Source organism: Mercurialis annua, linkage group LG1-X, assembly GCF_937616625.2.
Source record: "Mercurialis annua linkage group LG1-X, ddMerAnnu1.2, whole genome shotgun sequence".
Taxonomy (NCBI): Eukaryota; Viridiplantae; Streptophyta; class Magnoliopsida; order Malpighiales; family Euphorbiaceae; genus Mercurialis; species Mercurialis annua.
Genome location: NC_065570.1, coordinates 43,216,332 through 43,241,130, shown reverse-complemented (window position 1 = coordinate 43,241,130; position 24,799 = coordinate 43,216,332). Strand labels below are relative to the sequence as shown.

Genomic DNA, 24,799 nt, shown 5'->3' with positions numbered 1-24,799 from the left:
ATTACAAAAAAATTATGATAATAAGATGATAAGGTGAAGATAATAGTATGATAATATGACCTTATTATACTTCATTATCATACTATTTTCTTCACATTATCATCTCGTTATCATAATTTTATGTAATTTTTTTCATATAGGTATCATATTATCATACTGTTATCGTAATTTTATTATTATGTCGTCGTTATAACATTATTATTTAGGTACAATAATACATTATCATCTCGGTATCATATGATTATATTTATGATAACGAGATGATAATACAGTGATAACAACATGATAATCAATTTTTTTGTAGAAAATCTTTCTTTATGCAGTGTTATGATAACAACATGATAATACAGTGATACTCATATGAGAATCAGAGACTGTTTTTTTTTATAGAAAATCATTTTTTTCTGCAGTGTTATGATAATCATATGATAATCAGATGTTTTTTTGCAAAAAATTGTTTTTTGTGCAGAAAATTGTTTTTTCATCATAATATCGTTTTTTCATGCAGATTTTTAGATCTAAAATTGAAAAAAAAAATCAAGAGTAATTTATTTATATCTGAATGTTAAAAATCGCAATAATTACCATGAATTATAGAAAAAATAAAAAATGAATGAACAATGCAGTGACGGTGGAGCAATGAAGAAACGGGGGCGAAGCGATGAAGGAACGGCGAAAAAAGAAAAATGGAGAATAAATAAAGAAGAAGAAGAAAATTGACGAAGAAAAAAAGAAACAGAGGAGAAGAAGAAGAAGAGGAGGAGGAGGAGGAGGAAGAATAAGAGAGAGAAGAAAGAAAAAAAGAGAAAAAAATATAAAAATATGACAGTTGTCATATGATAAGAGTAAAAATATATACTTAAAGTAAAAAATTAATAAAAACTACGTATAATTATAATATAAACATGTTTTATAGTAAAAAAAATAAAAGCATTAGAATGATAAGGTATTTTTTCTATTTTTTTCTTATTAAGGTAGGAAATCAAATTATTTAAAAAAAATAAAGTATTATCCTAATTTTCTATTGTATAAATGACCCCTCAACCCGAACCCATTTAGACAATAAGCTACCCAAATTTTAATTAGAATTTAAAAAAAAAACGTGCTGTAACCTACAATAAAAAGCAGCAATCAAACATCCACAACAATTGTATCCATACTATAACAATGGTATCCTACTTCAACATAGCAACAACCTACAATCTCTTCAAATAATCATCTATTTACGCACTTCTTATAGTTTTATTTTTCTATTAGAATCCAAAATTAGAAACTTTACTCACTTCTATGAGAGTATATATATTTTTAGAAAAAAATTGACATGACCCGCCCAGTGACAAAGTCAGACCACGATTTCAGATAGGGCACAATTTAATTATAAAAGATATAAATATAATATCATAAAAAATATACACTAAAAAGTCATTATTAAAAAATTAATCAAATATTATATATATTTTATTTTAGTTATTTTTATTTTATATTTTTATTGGTTTAGCCAAATTAATCAAAATAACCGAATAATTTTGCTAATTTAGTTTTCTATTTTTAATATTTTAATTAATTCAATTATATCAGTTTTTAGTTAAAATTAATAATTTGATTGGTTGAATAGATAATATAATTCGGGTTGATTTGGTTTTATTAAATCTAACGTTTTTTATATTTGTCCACTAGTCATTTCATAACCATAAACAATAAACTAGGTAACACGGAAACATATATGGGGAAACGGGTTACGGCGAAACAGTGTTATTAAAAGGTTTCTTATATAGAAAGTGAAGTTTCATGTCTGAAATGTCAAATTTTCGAAACGTTTCTAAAAGAAAAATGCTATTTAACCCACCACTTTGTACCTCCTTCATTGTCCCTCCTTACGTGGCAGCATTTAATTCGTCCAATTCTCCTCCAAAAATGTATATCTCAAAAAACAACTTTTAATGCATCCACTAGTTTGTTGCCACGTCAGGTGGGTTAAAAAAGGTGGGTTAAAAAGGAGGTTTTATAGCATTAGTCTTTCTAAAATGGGATACATTAATTGAATGAAGTGTACGTATTACCTAGACAATAAATAAATCCATTAACTTAATATAGGTTGCCTCTATGATTGAGCAAATGGATAGCTAAACCAAATTATATGGGTTAAATTTGATTAAAGGCTTTGATAATTTGGTGCGGTCCAGAAAATGTTATGGTTAAAAGATGTGAATTTTTTACTAACTGAATTATCTAAATGTTTTATTTATTTTATATAATTAATTATTATCTACTTAGGCTCTGTCACTATCCCTGCCATACCCGTGTCCTATTTTTTAAAACATTTCCATTCCCCGGTCCCGTACCGTTGTCCATACCTGTACCCGTATCTGTGCTTCATAGGTTTTATCAAAGTTTTTTACTAAACTTGTCACCTTTCAAATGAAATTCATAATAATCTTCTAAGGGTAATAGCATTAGTAGTAACGGTTACAAAATATCAATAACAATGGTAATAAAATATTATTAAAATGGTTATAAAAATTAATAACAGTAATAATTATTAACATGTTTATGGAGTTCGATACTGAAAATAAAGGGATGTTTTGACCAAAAACAGTTACACTATAAAAATTATAATGTTCAAAACATAAAAGTAGTAATAAGTACTATATCCGAGCCAAACTAGATTAGAAAAGGCAGACCACTCGATCGACCAACACTTATGGTGATTTTGTTAAAATGTAACTCTAATCCATTATGCAGTGTATTTTTATATTTGTTTTAAATTCAATAAAAACTAACAATCCTCCACTTTTGAATTTTTTAAAAATATTTTCTCGAACAATTCATGTAATCATAAGATTTCACATAAATAAAGGTATGATTTTTGTCACGATCCAATTTATTGAGCCGAAACTGGCGCTAGAGAATGGGAGTGATAGCTCCGAAACCCGTAGCAAGCCTGAAACCACTAATAATTTTTCGTAAATAAAAGTATAATATATAATATATATTAAAACATTTTCGGAAGAACTCTTTTAAATAATATACTTATAGATATAAAGTATCATATCAGAGTTTATAATATAAAATACCATTTGAAGTTAAAGCGTCTATTACTAACAACTACTGACTACTGCAGCTCTAAGAACTTATACTTGTGCAAGTCCAATTACTTCTGGCACAATGGAGATGGCTTGTCTGATCCGACTTCTAATACCTGCAAACATCAGAGTGAGGGGTCAGTATTTGGAAAAATACTGAGTGAGTTTGCAAGTTACTAATGGTATTATCATAAAATAGTATCGTATGCTTAATACGTATGTAAATTAATGATATAAGTAAACAGCAAACATTTTTAATTTAAAAGTGTGAGTCCAACTCACTAGATACGGGGACTCCAAACTACACCGTAGCCGAGTGCTCACTCGTATCGAATTCAAAGTGTGAGTCCAACTCACTGGTGGGTCCAACCCACTAGATACGGGGCTCAGGTTACACCGTAACCGAGTTCACCCTCGTATCGTATTCGTATTATATCATGCATCAATATATTAAATCTTAATCACAAAGTCAGACACTTTAGACTGACTCAATACTGGTGATCACATAGTCTAATGACGCCCAACAAATAGTTAGTTCCTTTGCATCGCATACTAGATTCATGCGTTTAAAGCAACGAATAAAACATCATTCATACAAGCTAATCAATCAAATATAGTAATATCCTATACGAGCAAGTTATATAGATACGATGTATTTAATAATAATATTCATAATATAAGAAAATGACTTTTATAATAATAATACGCGAAAGTAAATTTGCCACTCACAGTGACCGCTTTCCGAATAATAATAATATTATAATCCCGCAAGGGTAAGCTCCATGCGTTGTTCGATCCCTTAGCTATTACGGCTCGTCATTCTGGTGTTTCATCGATACGCCAGTTACTTATTCGAATTACCTATACGTTTAATTCATAAACGTAGGCTTAGTATCAAAACTCTAAGTTATAAACTTAGGTCAATACAATTGTATTCCAAATGCGACTCTCGACTTCGATAATCTTTTAATGACATTTCTCTTTTAAACGTCTTGGTTTTCGTTTACGGTTCGTAAAACTCAAATTCGAAACTGAAAGTTGAAACACTGTTCATATGCACGTTCTCGCACTTTTGTGGACGTTCGTGCATCACTATTCATATGGACGTTCTCGCACTTTTGTGCACGTTCGTGCATCACTATTCATATGCACGTTCGTGCATCATTGTGCACGTTCGTGCACTATGCTGGTGCACGTTCGTGCACCACGTGCACAGCCCCGGAAATCCAGTTTCCCGGGCTTTCCGACGTGCTACAACGTCCTAAATCGATCCTAACATGATTTCCAATAATAACCACTTCAAATTTCATCAAAAACGACAATAGAACGCGATTATGATTCGTTCGATTTGTTTAAAAACGAAACAGCCTTATAACCTCAATTTCAGCAATAAAAACGTCGAGCTTACCTTAATTCGAAGCTCATAGATGATATAGAATTGAATTCTTGATCCATCGGCGCGAGAATCACTCGATTCGGACGAGAAACGGCGAAACCGCGGCGGATCGACGATGATCGTCGTGACCTCTCTGGAATGATCTGATCATTCCTTATTCTTAAGAAAACATATTTGCCACTTTAATTCTTCATTTCTTTAACTTAAACCAATCCTCTTTTAAACTTTCTAATTTAACCAAACAGTTAAATTATTCTTTTGACTCAATTACTTACGTATTATTTATATACAAATAAATAATACTAATTCATAATAATTATTTTTCGTCAATAATCTTTTAATTATTATTCTTGCGATTTAATTGGTTAATTTGCACTTTGGTCCTTGAACTTTTCAAAAGTTGCAATTTAGCCCAAAACGCATCCGCGTCCAAATTTTAAAAGGTCTCCGATTGACCCGAAAGTTTTACTACCATTACTATAAAACATTTCGCGGACTTTGGCGAAATAATTTCCCTTTTTTTGGGACTTCACTGGTTAAATTACCACTTTAGTCCCTGAACTCTAGTTTGGGACTTTTCTTGACATTTTTCCTTTTAATTTAAATTCCAACTTTAGAATTGGAATATGATATTAAATTCCGCATAATTACTTTTATTTCTTGGGAATTATTTCCGATATCGCCACCCTGGCGAATCAGAACTAAACATATGGTCCAACTAAACACTTAAATATTTTGGGATATTACAATTTTTTGATTTGAATCTTTGCATAATGAGTAAGATTCTGATTTAATAAGAGTGACTCGTAATCTTGAACTCTATCTCGGACATCAAATGTAACACCCCGTATTTTTTCTGAATAGATTCGTTAAGCCTATCGTACACTTTGGGGTTCGTTTTGGTGGTTCGACCACTTGGAATCGTGGTTCGAAGGTTCCAAACTTTTTGTATGATGTTTTTGAGGTGTCTTGGGTGTGACCTCGGGGTTCAGAATGGTTCCGAGCACATTTTCAAAAAAAATAATTATTTTTAAAAACAGTAGGTTTTCGTGGGCGTGACAGTGGGGAGTGTCGCGAGCGCGACATGCATCGCGGGTGCGATATGCATCGCGCGATTCGTAAATTGTTCACTTCGCTGATTTCTATTTAAACTCGTTTTATTCGACCCTAATCAGTTTTTCATTATTCGAAAAACCCTAAAACGGCTAGAGCTCTCATTTTGCTCACTCCCACACATCTCCCTAGCTAGATTAACCATTGGTAAGTGTTCTAAACTTAATTTCTATTGTTGTATTCCTTGGTTCCTTAGCCTTTTCGTTTTAGATTCAATAGCTATCATGTTTGTATGATTGTAGGCTGAATTGGGTGTTATTATTTCTGGGTTTCTTCTTTTGTTCATCCAAAAAGTTAGTAACTTCGATTATACTTTGGTTTTATGATAGAATTTTTGTATTGTTTTGGTTGATTGTTGTGATTAGATCCTTACCTAGGGCGTTTGGTTTTTATTCTCTGTTTTTCCTTTGATGTAAAATCTGAAAATATGTTTTTGGCATTGTAAGTGGCTTGTGGTTGTCCCTTCTCACCTTGGGTGGATTGGATTGAGTAATGAACTATATGGATTAATCAAATTATGGATGTTATTGAACTATAATTTTGTTTTAGACTAAACTAAAATTTGGAAAATAATCTCTTATGTTGATTTTTGGCTTTTAAACTTATTAGATACATTAGGAGGTTGTAGATCTTTGGCTATGTTTAAGGGTTGTGTTTAATATGGATTTAGAAAGATTAATTCGCTGTTAAGTCTAAAGGGCCGGAAATATTATACTTAGGTGCTTAATAAATCGTTGGCTAAAATGTTGATTTTTGGAGTTAATTGGCCTAAGTTGCGTTGCTTATTTTATGTGATTTGAACAAGTTATTTAATGCTGGAAATGGATTATATTATGTGTTGTTGGCTTATAAAGAGTGATAGTATCTAAGGTTGTTTAGATATCGCTTGGTGAGATGGTTGATAAACGAATAAAGGATCAATTCATCCCCTCAACTTGGCACGAAATATCAAATGAATCATTTTGGAGGGTTTTTGGTCAAACGCACCCGCAAGTTAGCAAAACATGATCATTTCAACCCGCAACTTAACAAAGCCGAATCAAATTCACCCTTCTGACAAAAAAAGAGAGTGGATAATCTAATTAAAAAAATTAATTCTAATTAATTCTGATTTAATACTAATTAAAGATAATTAAAATTACAATTAACCTAATTATTCTAATTAAATATCTAAATCAATCAACCAGTTCGCCGCCACTGGCAACCCTCGCCACCACCAGACACCCTCGCCGCCACCGCAAGTAGCCGCTGCCGACCGGACATATTGTTCTCTGTGTGACTGAGAACGATCTGTTCTCAGTCACACTGAGTACAGATCTGTGCGCTCGCACAGCCTTTGCCAAGGTTGTGCACCCGCACAGCCTCTCCTTAGCACAGCCCTTTGACTGTACGTGTGCACAACCACGGGGACACTCCCTAGCCAATTCCGACTTGCTACACGCGTAAAAATACTCCAAACAACAGAATGATATCCAATTCAATCCTAATCCGTAATCGGAACGTCGAATCGATTCGAATCCAATCGATTCAATATGGTCGACGTTATAACTTTAAATATAACTTAAATTACTAATAACCGAATTCAAATTACTGATAACCGAATTCAAATTAATGGTTATTACCTCGAAAATGTGCAGATTCTCGAAAAAATCGGAGTCCAAATCGAGAAATCGACGAAACCTAAATCGCACGTACCGTTTTTAACTAGCAGGCACGTCAAAATCAAATCTGCATAGACGAAATAGCTTACCCCCTCTCCTCTATATATATAGGCAATTTGGTTTGGCTGAAGTACCATTTGGTACTAGTTCAATCATGCACTTTAACTTTAATTTTAGTTAGTCGTCCGTAGTTTAAATGGAGATTAATTCCAAATTCTGCGAAACTTTACCAAAAATCCAATAAAATATAAAACAAATAAAAATATAATTTTTATTCGCATCCGACTTATATTTTATTTTTAATAAATCTCAGAAGATTTATTAGGTCCAAATCAGTCCCGCTTGACTAATATTATTACGTCCAAATTTCTTCAAAATTTGATAGTAGCTTTGTCAAATTATTTCGCGAATATTGACATCATAATTATTCGTTCGGGACGTATAAATTATTTTATATTAATTTGGACAAACTAATTATATTTAGTTCTTTAATAACTGAAAATTAATTGAAATAAAAGTTTAGGGACTAAAATGAACACTTATTCATACTTCATCCCCTGTAATATCCCTTTTTTTTTTATTATTATTATTTTATTCCGATGAGTTTCCGGTTATATTTGGAGTGGCTTGCGAATTTATGGTTCGATTCGTGGTATTAATAAATTATTCAATTTGGCCCATGCAAATTATCTTGAATTTTATTAATCATTTTACTAATGATTTGGGCAATAACATGCATATCCCATGCATTGGGCCATGGGCATCAATTGTTAACAATCTTCATAGGAATTGCAGCAACATCTGCTTCTTATTTATTTGCATATCCACGTTTCTTTTCCCCTATATATATATAGCTATCATTCTAACCCTAGCCGATTTTCTGAGTCTCAATAATCATAGACAAACACTACACTCATCTCTTCTTCCTCATTCAATCTCGGTAAGTTTCATTCTTTGTTGTTTTAATTTTCTGTTTTAACTTATAAATGGCACCTCCGTTAATTGAATCGTTCTTGCTCGTTTTTAGATCGAAATTGATTCCGTTTGATCCTAGAGATTCTAGACTCAATTCTCTACGATTCCCTATCTCGTTTTCGCTTAACGGTACGCTATCGATCTCGTTTCAATCGCCGTCGTTTTTACCGTTTCCTTTTGGTTTTAAGTGAGATTGCTTGATATTGTGGCTGCCGTTTGTTACGGATTAATTGGTTATAAATTTGGGGTTTAAATGATTATAATCTCTTGGGTTTTAGCTTAATTGATTCATTGATTGAGTTTCATCGTCCATTGTTCGTTGTTGTCGATCTCGTTTCGGATCCGTTGTTTGATATATTATTCTCGGATGTCATTTAATGGGACTCCGTTTCTTGTTCTAGCTATTGATATCATAATTGTGATCTTGTTAGTTTGGATTGTTAAGGTTCATGAAAGTATAAATTATTTTGAAAGTTTGGTTTCATGGTTTCTGCATATGGAGGTTTTATTATAAGGCTTGGTTTTTGATAATGAAGTATGGGCGGGATTTGATCTCTGTACAAGGAAATTGAAATTGTTCTATTGGTTTGGTAGTGGGGGTGTAAGGACTTAAATGGTCCTTAAGGTTTTTTGTTTAAAACTATTAATTTCTTAGGTTAAATTTTATCTATTGATCAATTGCTTTGATTTCTAATTTAGGGATTCATTGTAATTGAAAACTTGTCAATTTGGTAATATTATTTTCGAGATCTAAAATTAATAGTTGAGTTATTTAAATTAATAATAATATTATTATTATTTAATTACTGTTTTGAGATTTTGGCTTAATGTGCTAAATTGGCTAAATTACAATTTAGCCCCTGAACATATTTTTAACTTATTAAGTTGTTGGTTATGACTTTATATTTCATTTTGAAATATAATATCTATATTTAATTTCAAATATTAATTTGGCATGAAAGTGGCTAAATTACAATTTAGTCCCTAAATTTTTTATAAACTTAAAATGGTTAAGTTTTGGTTGTAACTTGGATTACTTGAGTTTGAAGTTATTGAGTTCGGCTTTTAAAATGGTTTATTATTTTATGAAATTATTTTATAAATATAAACTCGGGTTTATAATTGATAAACGTTTTGAGTCGGGTTAGACTTGGGTCACCCGACAAGTGAGGTTAGCTTGGTAGTTATTGGTAACTCGGCTAACCCACTATTTGGAAATTATTTATTATTTAAAGTTATTAAATAATATTTATTAAATTGGATTTTAAGCGAGAACTCAATAGACTTATATTAATTGGGCTTTATTACCTAATGGGTATTAATTGTGTGTGCTTTGGATTGTTTATTCCGACATGTTATTTGTGCTAGTCCTATATGGTGTCTAGTACTCTCTAGAGTTAGGGTCTGTTTTTAATAATTATTTTATTTGTCTAGACCCGTCTATTGTTCGTGCTCCAGAGGCGAACCAGGATTAGTTGCTTGCCGGTTTTCACGTGGATTTGCAAGCAGTGAGTTTGTACTTACTATTTACCGCTTTATTAAGTAAATTGTTATTTTAATATTAAATATATATACTGTACGTATATTTCGAACTGTTTTTATATTATGACTTCTAGTTGGAACATGCTACCTAATGGGTATCATTAGAACTGCGTGCGCACCGGTAATGATCTGGGAAAGATAATTATGGTAATGTGATAACTCGGTGTGAGCATAGCTCTCGGGACCAAGTAGAGTAACTCGGTGTAGCTCAGCTCTCGGGACTCTGGTATAAGTGTGGTCAATGGTAACTCGGTGTAGCTCAGCTCTCGGGACCAGACCTGTTGGATTATGTTTATTATTTAGAATTGTGGATTAGGGTTCCAACTATTATTCGTAATACCGTTATTAAATGTTTTAAATGGTTTTAAAGGTTTTCCACTTAATAAATGTAGATAGTGGTATAAACTCATCTCAGTATATCTGACCCCGTTGTTTTCCCAATTTTTCCCAGGGTTATGATCTGAGAGAGTCTGGTGATCTCCGCTTTTACTATTCCTCGGAGGTTCCATTTATTTTTGATAAAATGTAAAACTGTTTTATTCTTAGACCGCAGTAGTAACTAGACGTCTTTATTATTATTAGACAATTTGTCGGTTTGATTCGACTGGTTATATTGATTTGGCATGTTATATTATTTACATTGTTTTATGATAAATCTATTTTATACTCGGAATTGAATAAGCATGTTATTTTAACTGTTGTATATTAACTGCTAGATTTAGGCTGAAGTCTCGGTTGCCCCCGAGCATTGGTTTTCTGCAGGTTTATGTGTTTATATGTTAATTGAAAGGCTAGTTACGGATTTTGGTACTACATTACCCATACCCTAGCGCCGGTCTCGATTCATGAAAATGGGTCGTGACATCCCCACTCCTACCCCACTGCCTCTTCTTTTCCTTTCTCTTTTTTTTTATTTATTCTTTTAATATATATATATATATATATATATATATATATATATATATATATATATATATATATATATATATATATATATATATTAACTTATATCGTTAATTACTCGTCGAGACTTCTGAGTTTCGACATTTAAGCTTTGGAGTTTTATCCGAAATAATAAACTCTCTAATTAGACTGGTATATTGATATATTTATTATCAATATATTTTTATCTATGACGCCCAATTGTATTCTCTGTTTTATTAGTCCCGTTCATATGCCTTTATTAAAATTTAAATTCCCGATTTAAATTTTAAACTCCTATCATTATGATATACCTTTAGAGACACGTATAAATTAAATTTACATTTAAAATTAATTACGTATTCCCAGTTCATTAAATTACTTCCCGTGATTTAAATTAATAATTTTAAATAGTCAAAATTAACTATTATCTTTCGCCTATTAAACTTAGTCGTTTCGAATATTTTTCTTAATATTCGAAACCTCAAAATATTGTTTTTAATATTTTGATTACTTCAATTTGACCTCGTGGCATATTCTAATTACTTAAAATTACGGGGTATTATACAAATTATAAAAGGCCAAATCCTCAAAATTACTAAACTTTTGAAATTTTTGTCAGTTATGATCCGTATTGGCAAATTATATTTTTTTTTATAGTCAAAGTTAAATCAAACTAATTTTTTTGACAACATGACAACCTTGTATATAAAATTAATCACAATAAAATATTAAAAATTTGCATGTTTTATCATAATAAAAGGTTTAATCACAATAAAAAAAAACCGATTCAAAAATGGCTATAAAAGAAACATAATTAGCCAAAACGGGTTATATTTGCAAATTTTGAAAGGTTTAGTCATAACTGACAAAAATCTCAAAGGTTTGATATATTTTGAGGGTTAGCCCATTATAAAAATAAGTAAATAGATGATAAATATAATGCAACGAAAAATAAGTTTGTATTCAAAAAGAAAAATAAACGCAAAATAAATGTAAAATAAACATAAAATAAATGTGGCAGACCAATCTGCAAATTAACCATAAAAAAGGGGCTAAAACCGTATTTTAGTCCTCTGAATAATTTAAAGTGGAAAAGTACAAAAACACCCCTGCGTTTCTATGACTAAAGTGCGCGCGCGGTTCCTTATTATTATTGTACATACTTTGAGACTATTTTTATACTTTTGTAATTATTTTTAACAAATATAGTATATTTGAAAGAAACCACTTTTACATGGTATAAAAGTAAGTATTTCAAATTTTCTTGTATTTTTGTAAAATACCCCTTATTAAAAGTGTCCAATTTTCTTTTAGGGCCAATAAGGTTCAAAATTCTATACATGGATCAGTCAAATTTATAAATTTATCCGTAAATTTCTAAGACATTAGCATTAGTCCAGTTAGTCCAGTTCGTTAGACTTGTTGAAACAGTTGCTGAAATTTGTAACGAGGCTGAGTCGTGGACTAGGTCGCTTTCTTTTAGACGTTTCGCGGCACAGTTCGGTGGTGCAAATCTGACTGACAACCGCGACGCCCCTAGGATAAGACAGCCGGAAAATACTATTACCGTTGCACTGCGATAATAGCTCTGTAAACACTTTCTGTAGTATTGCTCTCAATTTCTGTGTATTTTGCAAATGGAAATACTTGCACTATTTATAGGAAAATAATATAGCTGTTAAGCAATCATTAAATATAAAAACGTGCAAGGCTTTAATACAAAAACGTTTTACAATAATGAATCAGGTCCAAAACGTTTTAGAAGTTCAAGTGATGTTAAAATTTCAAAAGACAAAAAACTGTTTGCAGAATTAAAAAAGAAACAGTTTATGCAAACAAAAAATAAAGTGCTCGAACCGAACCACCCACCCACCCAGACCAGGCCGAGCCGGCCGACCGGAAGGACGGCGCGCGCGCGTGTGTGGTAAATCGGGCAGGATGTAACTCCTAGCCCATTCACAAAATTGGGTACCCCTTGGGGCCCAAACCCAAGTGTGTGAGAACACACTTATAAGCTCAATTGAATGAGCTCTCTTAAGCAATGTGGGATTCCACAATGCTCTCTTTATTCTCATTAGCACTTTTCTTTTCATTATCTTTTCAAATTCAATTTTGCACCAACAATCCCCCACTTTGAATTTTTAAAAATAATTTCTCGAGCAATTTCTGATCCAGGAAGATTGCGCATAAGCAAAGGTATCTTTCTATTTGAACCTTTGCGTAGTGTGTTAGATTCTGATTCAACAAGAGTGACTCGTAGTCTTGAACTCTATCTCGGACATCTAACCACACACAACCTTTTCTAAGTGTTTTTCTTATGCCCGTGCAATTATGGCCATGCACGTCTATCCCAGTTTAGTGAACGCTCTAGAAATTTTGCCTCAAATTTCATAGGAAGCGGCCTCACTTCCACATTCACAAAGGTGAAGCTATCAAGAGTACTCCTGTAGCTAGGTACTCCACTCCATATGGAGTATAGACTTCATTAAGAGATTCTATTAACTCATCCTCAACCCGCTTCAGGAATCATGCATCAACGTTGCATGTTCTGGCTCATATTATTCATAACTTGTTATTACCCATTGAACCTATTTCTTGGGATCTCCAGTCATTTAGGTCGGGTTTCCATTATGAATAATTCATTCTATAGGCAATAGTCCCATTCCTTTTGAAGTTTTATGGACTTTCTCTCTAGCCAATCCTTTCGTCAAAGGATCAGCTAAATTATCACCAGTGAGTACATGATCCACTCTTACAGCCCCTGTTGAGATGTATTCTCTAACAGTGCTGTGCTTACGACGTATTTGTCGTTTCTTACCGTTATAGTAACGGTTCTCAATTTTTGCAATAGCCGCGGTACTATCGCAATGGATCAACACAGCTGGTATCGGTCTTTCCCATAAGGGAATCTCAGCTAGCAGGCTTGTTAGCCATCCCGCTTCTTCACTAGCAGCAGCTAGTGCTATCATTTCTGACTCCATCGTAGATTGAGCCAGAATCGTCTGTTTCTTTGATTTCCAAGAAACAGCTCCACTAGCTATACTAAAAATATAGCCGCTCGTTGCTTTGGAATCATCTGACAATGTATTCCAATCTGCATCACTATACCCTTCAAGTACAGCAGGATGCTTCAGATAATGTAATCCAAGATTCATTGTTCTTTTAAGGTATCTCATTACCCTTTCAATAGCATGCCAGTGCTCAATACTAGGTCTACTAGTAAACCTGCACAATAATCCAACGACATATGCAATGTCGGGTCTAGTACAATCAGTGGCATACCGAAGGCTGGCAATGATGCTCGCATATTCAGACTGTCGTACACTATCACCAGTGTTCTTAAAAAGTTTTACACTTGGATCATAAGGTGTACATGCAGGTTTACAGTCGAAGTAGTTATATTTCTTTAGAATCTTCTCAACATAGTGAGATTGATCTAATGAAATTCCTTTTTCAGATCTAGTTATCTTTATGCCAAGAATGACATTCGCTTCACCTAGATCTTTCATATCAAAGTTTGCACCCAACATTGATTTCACAGCATTCACAACATGAATATTTGATCCAAAAATCAACAAGTCATCAACATATAAACATATGAAAGTACAAAGCTCATTCTCATATTTGTAATATATACATTTGTCACTTTCATTCACTTCAAAACCATTTGAGATGACAAGATTATCAAATTTCTCATGCCATTGCTTAGGTGCCTGTTTTAGACCATACAAGGATTTGTCTAACTTGCACACTTTCTGTTCCTGTCCATGTATCACAAAACCTTCAGGTTGGTCCATGTAAATTTCTTCCTCCAATTCACCATTCAGAAAAGCAGTCTTAACATCCATTTGGTGTACTACCAAATCATAAAGTGCAGCGATCGAAATCAGCACTCTAATGGATGTTATTCTAGTAACTGGTGAATAGGTATCAAAGAAATCAACATTTTCACGTTGTCTATAACCCTTGGCCACAAGTCGAGCTTTATATTTATCAACTGTGCCATCAGGTTTCATTTTCTTTTTCAAAATCCACTTACAACCTATGGTCTTGCAACCGGGGGGGTAAATCAGTTAAATGCCAAGTCTTATTGGATTCCAAAGATTCCATCTCATCATTTATGGCTTCTTGCCAAAGATCAGCATCTAAAGAAGTTAGAGCTTCCTGGAGGTTTGCAGGATCCTCCTCTAAAGAATAGACTTGGAAATCTGGACCAAAGTCTTTCGAGATTCTAGCTCTTTTACTCCTTCTGATCTCTGGTTCTATATCATCTGTAATCTCATTATTCCTGACAACAGGAATGCTATTAGATAATTCGCCCCCACTATTTCCTAATTTAAAAGGAAATTTTTGTTCATAAAAATCAGCATCCACGGATTCAATAATCACTCGTGCAGTCAAGTCATAAAATATATATGCCTTGCTATTGACTGCATACCCAATGAATACACATTCATATGCTCTACTTGCTAATTTTATTCGTTTTGGATACAGGGATCCTAACATAGGCCAAACAGCCCCATGTTCTCAAATAAGACAAATTTGGTTGTCTTTTCTTTAAAATCTCATAAGGTGAAATCTTATTGTTCGATTTTGGTACTCTGTTTAGCACGTAGCAAACAGTCAATAATATTTCACCCCACCAATAAGAAGCAGCACCTGAGTTTAATAAAATAGACACTACAGCTTCTGTAAATGTTCTATTTTTTCTTTCGGCTTTACCGTTCATTTCAGGAGAATAAGGTGCAGTTCTTTCATGTACTATACCATGCAAGTTATAGAAATCTATAAACAAGCTTGATTCATATTCAGTACCTCTATCACTGCAAAATCTTTTGATTTTCTTATTGAATTGATTTTCAATTTCTGTAACAAATAACTTGAACATATCAAGTGCATCACTCTTATTTTTCATCAAGTACACAAAAGTAAAATCAGAACAATCATCAATAAAAGTGATAAAATAACGTTTGCCATTTTTAGTCAAGGTTCCATCAAGTTCACATATATCAGAATGTATTAAATCTAGAGGTTCAGATTCTCTAACTATTGATTTATGAGATGTTTTAGTTATCTTAGCTTGACTACAGAATTCACATCTTTCAAACTCAGTTTGATTCATTTTTGGAATTAATCCTAGGGTGCTCATGTTGCTAATTATCCTTTTGTTTACATGACAGAGTCTAGCATGCCAAATATTAAAATCACAAATCAAGTAAACAGAAACTGAATCTTTATTGATAATTTCAACATTCATTTTGAACATACCCTCACAAGCATAGCCCTTTCCCACAAAGATACCATTTTTGGTAATGGTGTACAAATCACCTCCAATAGTCTGAAAAAACCCCGCCTTGTTGAGGAGATAGCCAGATACCAAATTCTTCCTCATCATAGGAGTGTGCATCACATCCTTCACAATTATAGTTTTTCCTGAAGTAAACTTCAGTTCAACAGTACCAATTCCAGCAACAGTAGTGGTGTGAGTATCACCCAGCAACACTTTCTTATCATTAACAGCCGTGTATGTTTTGAACATAGCACGATCATAGCAGACATGGAAATTTGCGCCGGTGTCTACCCACCACCCATTTGATCCACCAACAAGGTTGATCTCAGCCATCATTTCAGTTCTCATAGCCGTAAAAGGCTCTTCAGTCAGGTTAGCCTGCGGAGCAGTATTTGGCCTGTTCTGACACTTGCGTGTCATATGACCCGGTTTGCCACAATTAAAACATAAAAATGGTGGCAGGTCATTTCTCACAGGTGGTGGTTGTTTCACATTATGGTTCCTTGAAGGATTACCATTCTGGTTCAATTTGTTAAGGTTCACGTTTTGGTTCGAGTTCGAATTGCGATTCTGGTTCTTAAAGTTTTTGTCATTTGGCTTTAGATTCGCCGAACCGAACTTTCTTGTGTTGTGTGAGACAACAAGCACTTCATCTCTTTGGTCCTGTTTTCTCGCCTCTTCCTCAATTCGAAGGCGAGTTATCAAACTTTCCAGGGAAAATTCCTTGGTTTAGTGCCTGAGAGAATTTTTAAAATCCTTCCACGAGGGAGGTAACTTGTCAATCAAAACAGCAACTTGAAATTGTTCATCAAGAACCATACCTTCGGAGATAATTTCATGAGCGATTTTCTGCACCTCATGGGATTGCGCCTCGACAGATTTGTCATCAGTCATCTGATATTTGAGGTAGCGGCTGACAGCATATTTCTTTGTTCCAGCCTCCTCGGTGTCATATTTTTTCTGTAGCGCCTCCCAAGTTTCTTTTGCAGTCTTATCGTTGTTGTAATAATCATAAAGATCATCACTGAGAGCATTAAGAATGAAATTCTTGCACAAGTAATCATTGGTCATCCACTGTTGGAGTTCAGCATTTTGGTTTTCTTTTTCTTTGTCGGTAGCAGCTTCATCGACGATAGGCATTTCCATTGATAGGACAGAAACAACTTTTTTCATGGTTAGAAAAAATTCAATCTTTTGTTTCCATCGCTTGAAATGCAGACCTTCGAACCGAAACGGTTTGTTGGTATCAACAGCAGAGTGAGCGTAGCCAGTAGCCTCGTCGGAATTCATGGCAGCAACTGTAAAGGGACACGTCTAAAAATTGTTAAAACAGTTGCTGGAATTTGTAACGAGGCTGAGTCGCGGACTAGGTCGTTCTCTTCTAGACATTTCGCGGCACAGCTCGGTGGTGCAAAGCTGACTGACAACCGCGGCGCCCCTAGGATAAAACAGCCGGAAAATACTATTACCGCTGCACTACGATAATAGCTCTGTAAACACTTTCTGTAGTATTGCTCTCAATTTCTGTGTATTTTGCAAATGAAAATACTTGCACTAATGAAAATACTTGCACTAATGAAAATAATATAGCTGTTAAGCAATCATTAAATATAAAAACGTGGAAGGCTTTAATACAAAAACGTTTTACAATAATGAATCAGGTCCAAAACGTCTTAGAAGTTCAAGGGATGTTAAAATTTCAAAAGACAAAAAACTGTTTGCAGAATTAAAAAAGAAACAGTTTATGCAAACAAAAAATAAAGTGCTCGAATCGAACCATCCACCGAACCCAGGCCGAGCCGGCCGACCGGACGGCGCGCGTGGTAAATCGGGTAAGATGTAACTCCTAGCCCATTCACAAAATTGGGTACCCCTTAGGGCCCAAACCCAAGTGTGTGAGAATACACTTATAAGCTCAATTAAATGAGCTCTCTTAAACAATGTGGGATTCCACAATCCTCTCTTTATTCTCATTAGCACTTTTCTTTTCATTTTCTTTTCATTATCTTTTCAAATTTTCTTGTATTTTTGTAAAATTCCCCTTATTAAAAGTGTCCAATTTTTTTTAGGGCCAATAAGGTTCAAAATTCTATACATGGATCAGTAAAATTTATAAATTTATCTATAAATTTCTAAGACATTAGTATTAGTCCAGTTCGTTAGACTTTTACTCTTAATTCCTTTGAACCTTTATGAATTATTTGCGATAAATATATTTCAATCCTTCAAATTTACCGCTGCACGTCAAATTAGACCTCTTCGATTCTATCAAAGGTCACTATCTCGTCACCTGGATGACTGCCACTGAAAATCTTCATTGGATGCTCTAATTTCTTATCCCTTTTTACTTGTTCGATGAAGAGGTGTCTAAAATAAAATATAAAAAATATATAAAATATGAAATACAACATATTTGTCGAGTAAAAAATATAACATAGAAAATAATTTTTTATTTGGTATGAAAAATATAGAATATGAAATAAAATTTATATTGGCGGATTAAAATTTATCCAGTGTATTCAAAGAATATTTAAATATTCATTTTAGTACGTTTATAACAAGAAAAATTACTATTATATTTTAACATATTGAGGAGAGGACTTCGTTAACTAGGCATTCGCTCAATGAACTTTTAGTAATTATTTCAAATACTAATTATCAGTTTAAAATAATTTTATAATAATTAAAATAATCATTTTAATTTAAAAACAAAAAACTAATTTGTACCCTTTTTTTAGATTATAGATTATTAAATGATGAAAATTCAATTAAGAAATATTCTATTATTCGGAATTATATTTTTTTTCAAAGAAATATAATTCTGTTTAAAAAATTTATTCTTGAATAAGTTTACAAGTTAAATAAGAGTCATTTTTCTATTTGAAATCATATGAAGTTGAGGTATATCTAAACACATAATTTACATAAAATGTAATTATTTCGCTTAAGTCTAAACTGACTTAAACGTCGGAGAGCTAATCAGATTAGCCATTTACACTATATTGGAGGCTAAAATATCAAGATGCTTGGATCTATCACTAAATATTCATAATATTTAATTATAAAAATTTGTCGGTATTTTTTACCTTAAATAAATAAGGCTGAAATGAAATTTTTAGACAGAATTGAGCAGTGGCGGATCCAGAATATTTGTATGATGGGGTCCATATTTATAATAAAAATATTAAACGATAAAATATATAAATTTATAAGTAAATAATATTAACATGTTAATAAACAATATTACAAGTATCATGTGTCAATTCAGATAATTAAAAATTTAATAAGTCATTAAATTCAATTGCGTGAATCTAATTGTTTTTAATTATATTTTAATATTATTGATTGAATAAATTCATAAAAAACTATAATTTACTAAATATACCTAGAATAGATTATAAATTATTAATTAAATTTTAAATATATAGTTTAATAAATAAAAAAATTTAAAAATTTAATAAACATTGGTATATAAAAATAGATATAATTTACTATTTTTTTAAATTAAATTGATTAGTTAGAACTGTAAATACTATAAAATTGATATTGTTGGCTATCCTTTTGTTTTTATATTTGTGAATTTTAATTGTTATACTTTGAGTGTTACAATTTAGATCAATCAAGTTGTATTTCTCCTATTTTCTTTATATATTGTACATATAGAAAAATGAGAAATTTATGAATTTACCTAAAATAAAGAAATATTAGTAAATTCTACCTCAACACGGAAACTTTAATAAAAATACCTCACGTTTTCCTTACCTTGATGTTCTTACTCTTCCGTGTATAAAAGATTATAATTTTACTCCATATGTATGTATAACTCATACCTCTCTTTTTTTTTTCACTCTTTTCCTTCCCACGTGCTTCTGCTCTCTACCACTCCACGTTCTTTCTGCACTTTTAGACCCACACACCTGCACCCAAAAAGACTACCACAATGATTAATTAAAATTGCTCATTTATTTATTTTTATTGTCAACAAAATTAAATAAATAGTTACTTGGATTTTCCTTTTTATTTTTTTGTTAGATACCGTAAAAAAACAAGATACGTAAAAATTTATTCTCCCTGCTACCTATAAATTTTAAAAAATAAAAATTAATACTAAAATTAAATAAGACAATAACAGAATAATAATAAAAAAATGACCTGAATGCCAATAATTTGAAAGTTGAGAGGATAATTTAATATATTTTTTTCTATTGACATTGTCAATTATGTTACATAATTTATTATAATTTTATTATGATATTGTTGATAACTTATATAAAATTATTTTATGTTATTTATACAGAATTAAATAACAATTTCATAATAATATTATAATATTATCATAATCTCATCATAATTTTATCATAATATTATCTTAACCAAACATAATGTTTTTATTATTTTTGCATAAATCATTTTACATAATTTATGCTAAATTACATAAAATTTTCATAATAATATCACAAATTTATTATAATATTATCTTAATTTTATCTTAATCTTTTTATTGAATTTATGCAGAATTAAATAGTATTTTAATAACACTGTCATACTATTTTCGTAGTCTAATTATAATATTATTATAGGCATATCATAGTATTATCATAATTTTATCATGATATTATCATAATTTTATCATGCATAATTATTTTATAACATCATCACTATATTATCATAATCTTATTAGCATAATATTCATAACATTATCATAATCTTATCACAACATTATCATAATTTTATTGTTTAAATATACTTTACGTACTTTATCATAATATTATAATAGTCTTATCATAATATTATCATAGTCTAATTGTAATATTATCATAGACATATCATAGTCTTATCATAGTGTTATCATAGTATTATCATAGTCTTATCATAATATTATCATGACATTATCATAATTTTATCATGCAAAATTACTTTATAACATTATCACTATATTATCATAATCTTAACATTAACATAATATTCATATGATTATCATAATCTTAACATTAGCATAATATTCATACGATTATCATAATCTTATCATAATATTATCATAATTTTATTGTTTAAATATACTTTACGTACTTTATCATAATATTATGGTAGTCTTATCATAATATTGTGGTAATACTATCATAATATTATTATAATCTAGTTGTAAGTTTATCATAGGCATATCATAATCTTATCATGGTATTATCATAGGTTTATCATAATATTATCATGACATTATCATAATTTTATCATGAAAAATTATTTTATAACATTATCACTATATTATCATAATTTTAACATTAGCATAATATTCATAATATTATCATAATCTTATCACAACATTATCATAATCTTATTATGCAAAAATATTTTACGTACTTCATCATAATGTTATGGTAGTCTTATCATAATATTATGGTAATATTATCATTAATCTTAACATGTATAAGTTATTTTACGTGATTTGTGAAGAATTAGATAACGTTATTATAATTTTATCATAACTTTATTATAATCTAATCATGATTTTTGTAATAACATCATCATAATTTTTGCATAAATTATTTTACGCAAGCAGAATTGACATTTTTATCACAATATCACAATATTATCATAACAATATCACAATATTATCATAAACATTATCATAATATTATCATAGTTTTATCATAATATTATCATAGATTTATCATAATATTATTATGATAATCTTTTCATAATTTTTACATAACCTTTCTCATAATTTTTTGAATAAATTATTTTATGTAATTTATTATGAATTAGATAACATTTTCATAATAGTTTCATCATTGTTTTCATAAAATTTTATATAAGTCACAATTACAATAATAATAAAAAGTAATTATATTTCTGATACAACAATTTTATTATGGATTATATAATTCAAGTGGATGATTTAGTTGTGCCCAGTTCAAATATTCACATATAGCTTGCATTAAAAAAAGATGTAATAAGATGAAAAGCACATATTGTTACAGCATCAAAAGAATGCACATAACTAACAACCAAAACTTAAGTAAAGAAAATAGAACCATAAATCATATTGTCATCAATTAATTTTGCAGCTGTAGCTGAAGCTCTTTGTCCCGCAATTACTCAATCTTTCTTGATATGGATCAATTTTCTGGATTGCAACTCTAATCTTGAATGTAGATCCTTAACAAATAAGAATTCACAATAGAACATACTCATTCATCAAAGCCATTTATGAAACTAAAAAAATGAATCGATTTTAAGAACATTAAAACCTTATCATTCAATTCAATCGAAAAACTATGGTATGATTAATGGTTTAAGACCAAGATCAGAATAAAAAATTAAATGGTCGAAACTCGAAAACAAGTAAGGAGAAAAATCCATCAATAGAGGAAGAATACAAAATGGAATCGGAGAGAGCAGGAGTACCAGTGGCGGTGCGGACGTAGTCATCGGAGAGAAACGAGGCGTTTAACGAATCGCTCAAAAAAATGGTTTTGTTTGCAAAGAAAACTGAGGTTTGTCCTTGACGAAAGCTTCGAGAGCAATACCAGGGTGAACGACATAGGCAAAAAGGACTCTTCCCTACCAGCCGTCGCCGTTAAAGAGCGCCTTTACGGAAAGGAAAAACAAAACCATTTTGCGATTGCCGATCTGAAGTTATTACCTGTCCACCGACGTTTGCGATTGCAGTCACGCACGGTGACAACTGATATGGAAGGGAAAGATAATGGCGGTGTTCACTGTTGAGGAAGAACTTAATTCTGGTCTAATTATAAAAGTAATTATGTTAGATTAAAGGAGTATAGTTATAATTAAAATAAATTTTAGAGTAAAAATATAAAAATAAAAAATCAGAGAGTATTTTGTTTAGCTTTTTCAGCGTGAGGTATGTTTTATAAATATTTTAGAATTTGGAGTATTTTACCTAATTTTCTCTAGAAAAATTAGTGTTTCAAAAAAGGATGGAGTCCATGGACTCCACCCTCTAAAAGTTGCATCCGCCCTTGGAATTGAGGGTCATGTTTTTTTTCTAATACCTGTTTTGCTAACTATACAGTGACCATGAAAGTTTAACTATTTATGATCACCGTATATGTTAATAAAAATTAAAACGAATTACGCTAAGACCTTTGAAATATACCATAATTAACAATTTAGTACCTTTTGTTTCAAAAGTCTACTTAATAGTCTTTCAGTTTTAATTCCGTTAACTGTTAGGGTCCTCTGTTAATTTCGACACTTATTTCAAACAATTTGGTACCCCATTTTTAATTTTATGAATAAGTTGGTCCCTCACTTTTTATTTTATTAAATGATTTAGTCCCTAACTTTTAAACAATTCAATCCCCGAGTTTCAATCCGTTAAACGATTTGGTCTCTCAAATTAACAGAAGGATCTATCAATTAACGGAATTAAAATTAAGGGACCATTAAGTAAACTTTTAAAATAAGAGGTATCACACTGTTAATTATGGTATACCTCAGAATCCTTTAAATAATTTACTCTAAAAATTAAAAATTACTATATTTTAATTTTATCTCTATAAATCCAAAAAAAAAAAAGGTACACGTAGATATCATTTGTGCCTCACTCCCTCTTCTGCGCTCTTTTGTTCTTTACCAAACTTGTTTGATCATGGCTGGTCAGTCCCTTAACCGCAATTGGGCCGATCTTCCCCAAGAACTAGTAGAAATCATCGGTAATCATCTTGATTCTCGCATTGATGTTTTCCGGTTCCGCGCTGTATGCACTTCTTGGCGATCCTTTGTTTCTTCTACTTACCGGCAATCCCCCACCCTTCTGCTCAACCTTCCCGCTCCTATTTCAGCCGATGCTTTCGTTTCTCTGCCCACCATTTGCCGTCTCGAGCGTGTTGATGAGAATATTTCACAGCCTGCTTGTTGGCTGACTAAAGTGGACGAGTCAACTCGCGGCGAAATGCAGCTTTTGATCCCTCTTTCAAATCGTCAAATTAAGTTCTCTCCTGGTATGCTTCCAAATATTTTGAATTTACTCAATTTCCGGTTAGTAGAGATAACTAAAGCTTGCACTCTTAAACTTGCTACTGGCCGTCCTGTTCTGGGTATTGATAAAGCCGTTCTGTTTCCAAATCCTACTCAAATTGCGACTCAATTCGGTATTATTGCCATCTTTCATGAAGGTAAATTGGGTTACTGGACAAATGGTGACGAGAGTTGGACTTTGTTGGATGATGCTAATTTTAACTATGATGATATTTTATTCTTCAAGGGGGAATACTATGTTGTTGATAGAAATGGAACTGTTTTTCTCGTTGATTCTTCGCTTAATTTGATTCAGTATTCGCACCCTTTATGCCTGTTTGGCAATAAGAAGAATTTAGTGGAATCTTGTGGCGATCTTTATGCTGTTGATAGGTATCTTGATGGAGAACGAAGGATTTGGCGACGTAATGAAGATGCCAATGTAATTAATCAAGAAGGCTCGAATAATCGTGAGCTGTTCTTCAATCTTCTCATTAACTACCCAAAATGTAGAGCTAAAACAGTTGATTTTAAAGTTTATAAGCTTGATCTAGCTTTGAGAAGATGGGTGAATGTGAGATCATTGGATGATAGAATCTTTCTTGTGAGTAATCAGATTAGTTTCTCTGTTTCTGCTCGAGAGTTTAATGTATGCGAAGGGAATTGCATATATTATACGGATCCTAATGACGAAGATTTTGGTGGTGAATCGAGCGGTTATGATGCTCGTGTATTCAAATTAAAAGATCATAGCATTGTTCAAGGAACCAGTTCTCTTGGGTGTTCTCCCATAATTCAGCCACCCTTTCAAGTTGGTCCACTTATCATTTGA

General features: G+C 31.7%; 1 protein-coding gene across 1 annotated transcript; it reads left to right on the top strand.

Annotated features, from left to right (window-relative positions):
• The first annotated feature begins 23,599 nt into the window (after positions 1 to 23,599).
• LOC126670405 (putative F-box protein At1g65770) lies at positions 23,600 to 24,799 on the top strand. The gene has a single exon (XM_050364121.1). It carries the CDS (start codon positions 23,600 to 23,602, stop codon positions 24,797 to 24,799), a length of 1,200 nt encoding a protein of 399 aa, XP_050220078.1.

Bases quoted from the DNA above. Each gene is read 5' to 3' on its own strand.
- LOC126670405 (XM_050364121.1), top strand. From the start codon at position 23,600: ATGGCTGGTCAGTCCCTTAACCGCAATTGGGCCGATCTTCCCCAAGAA.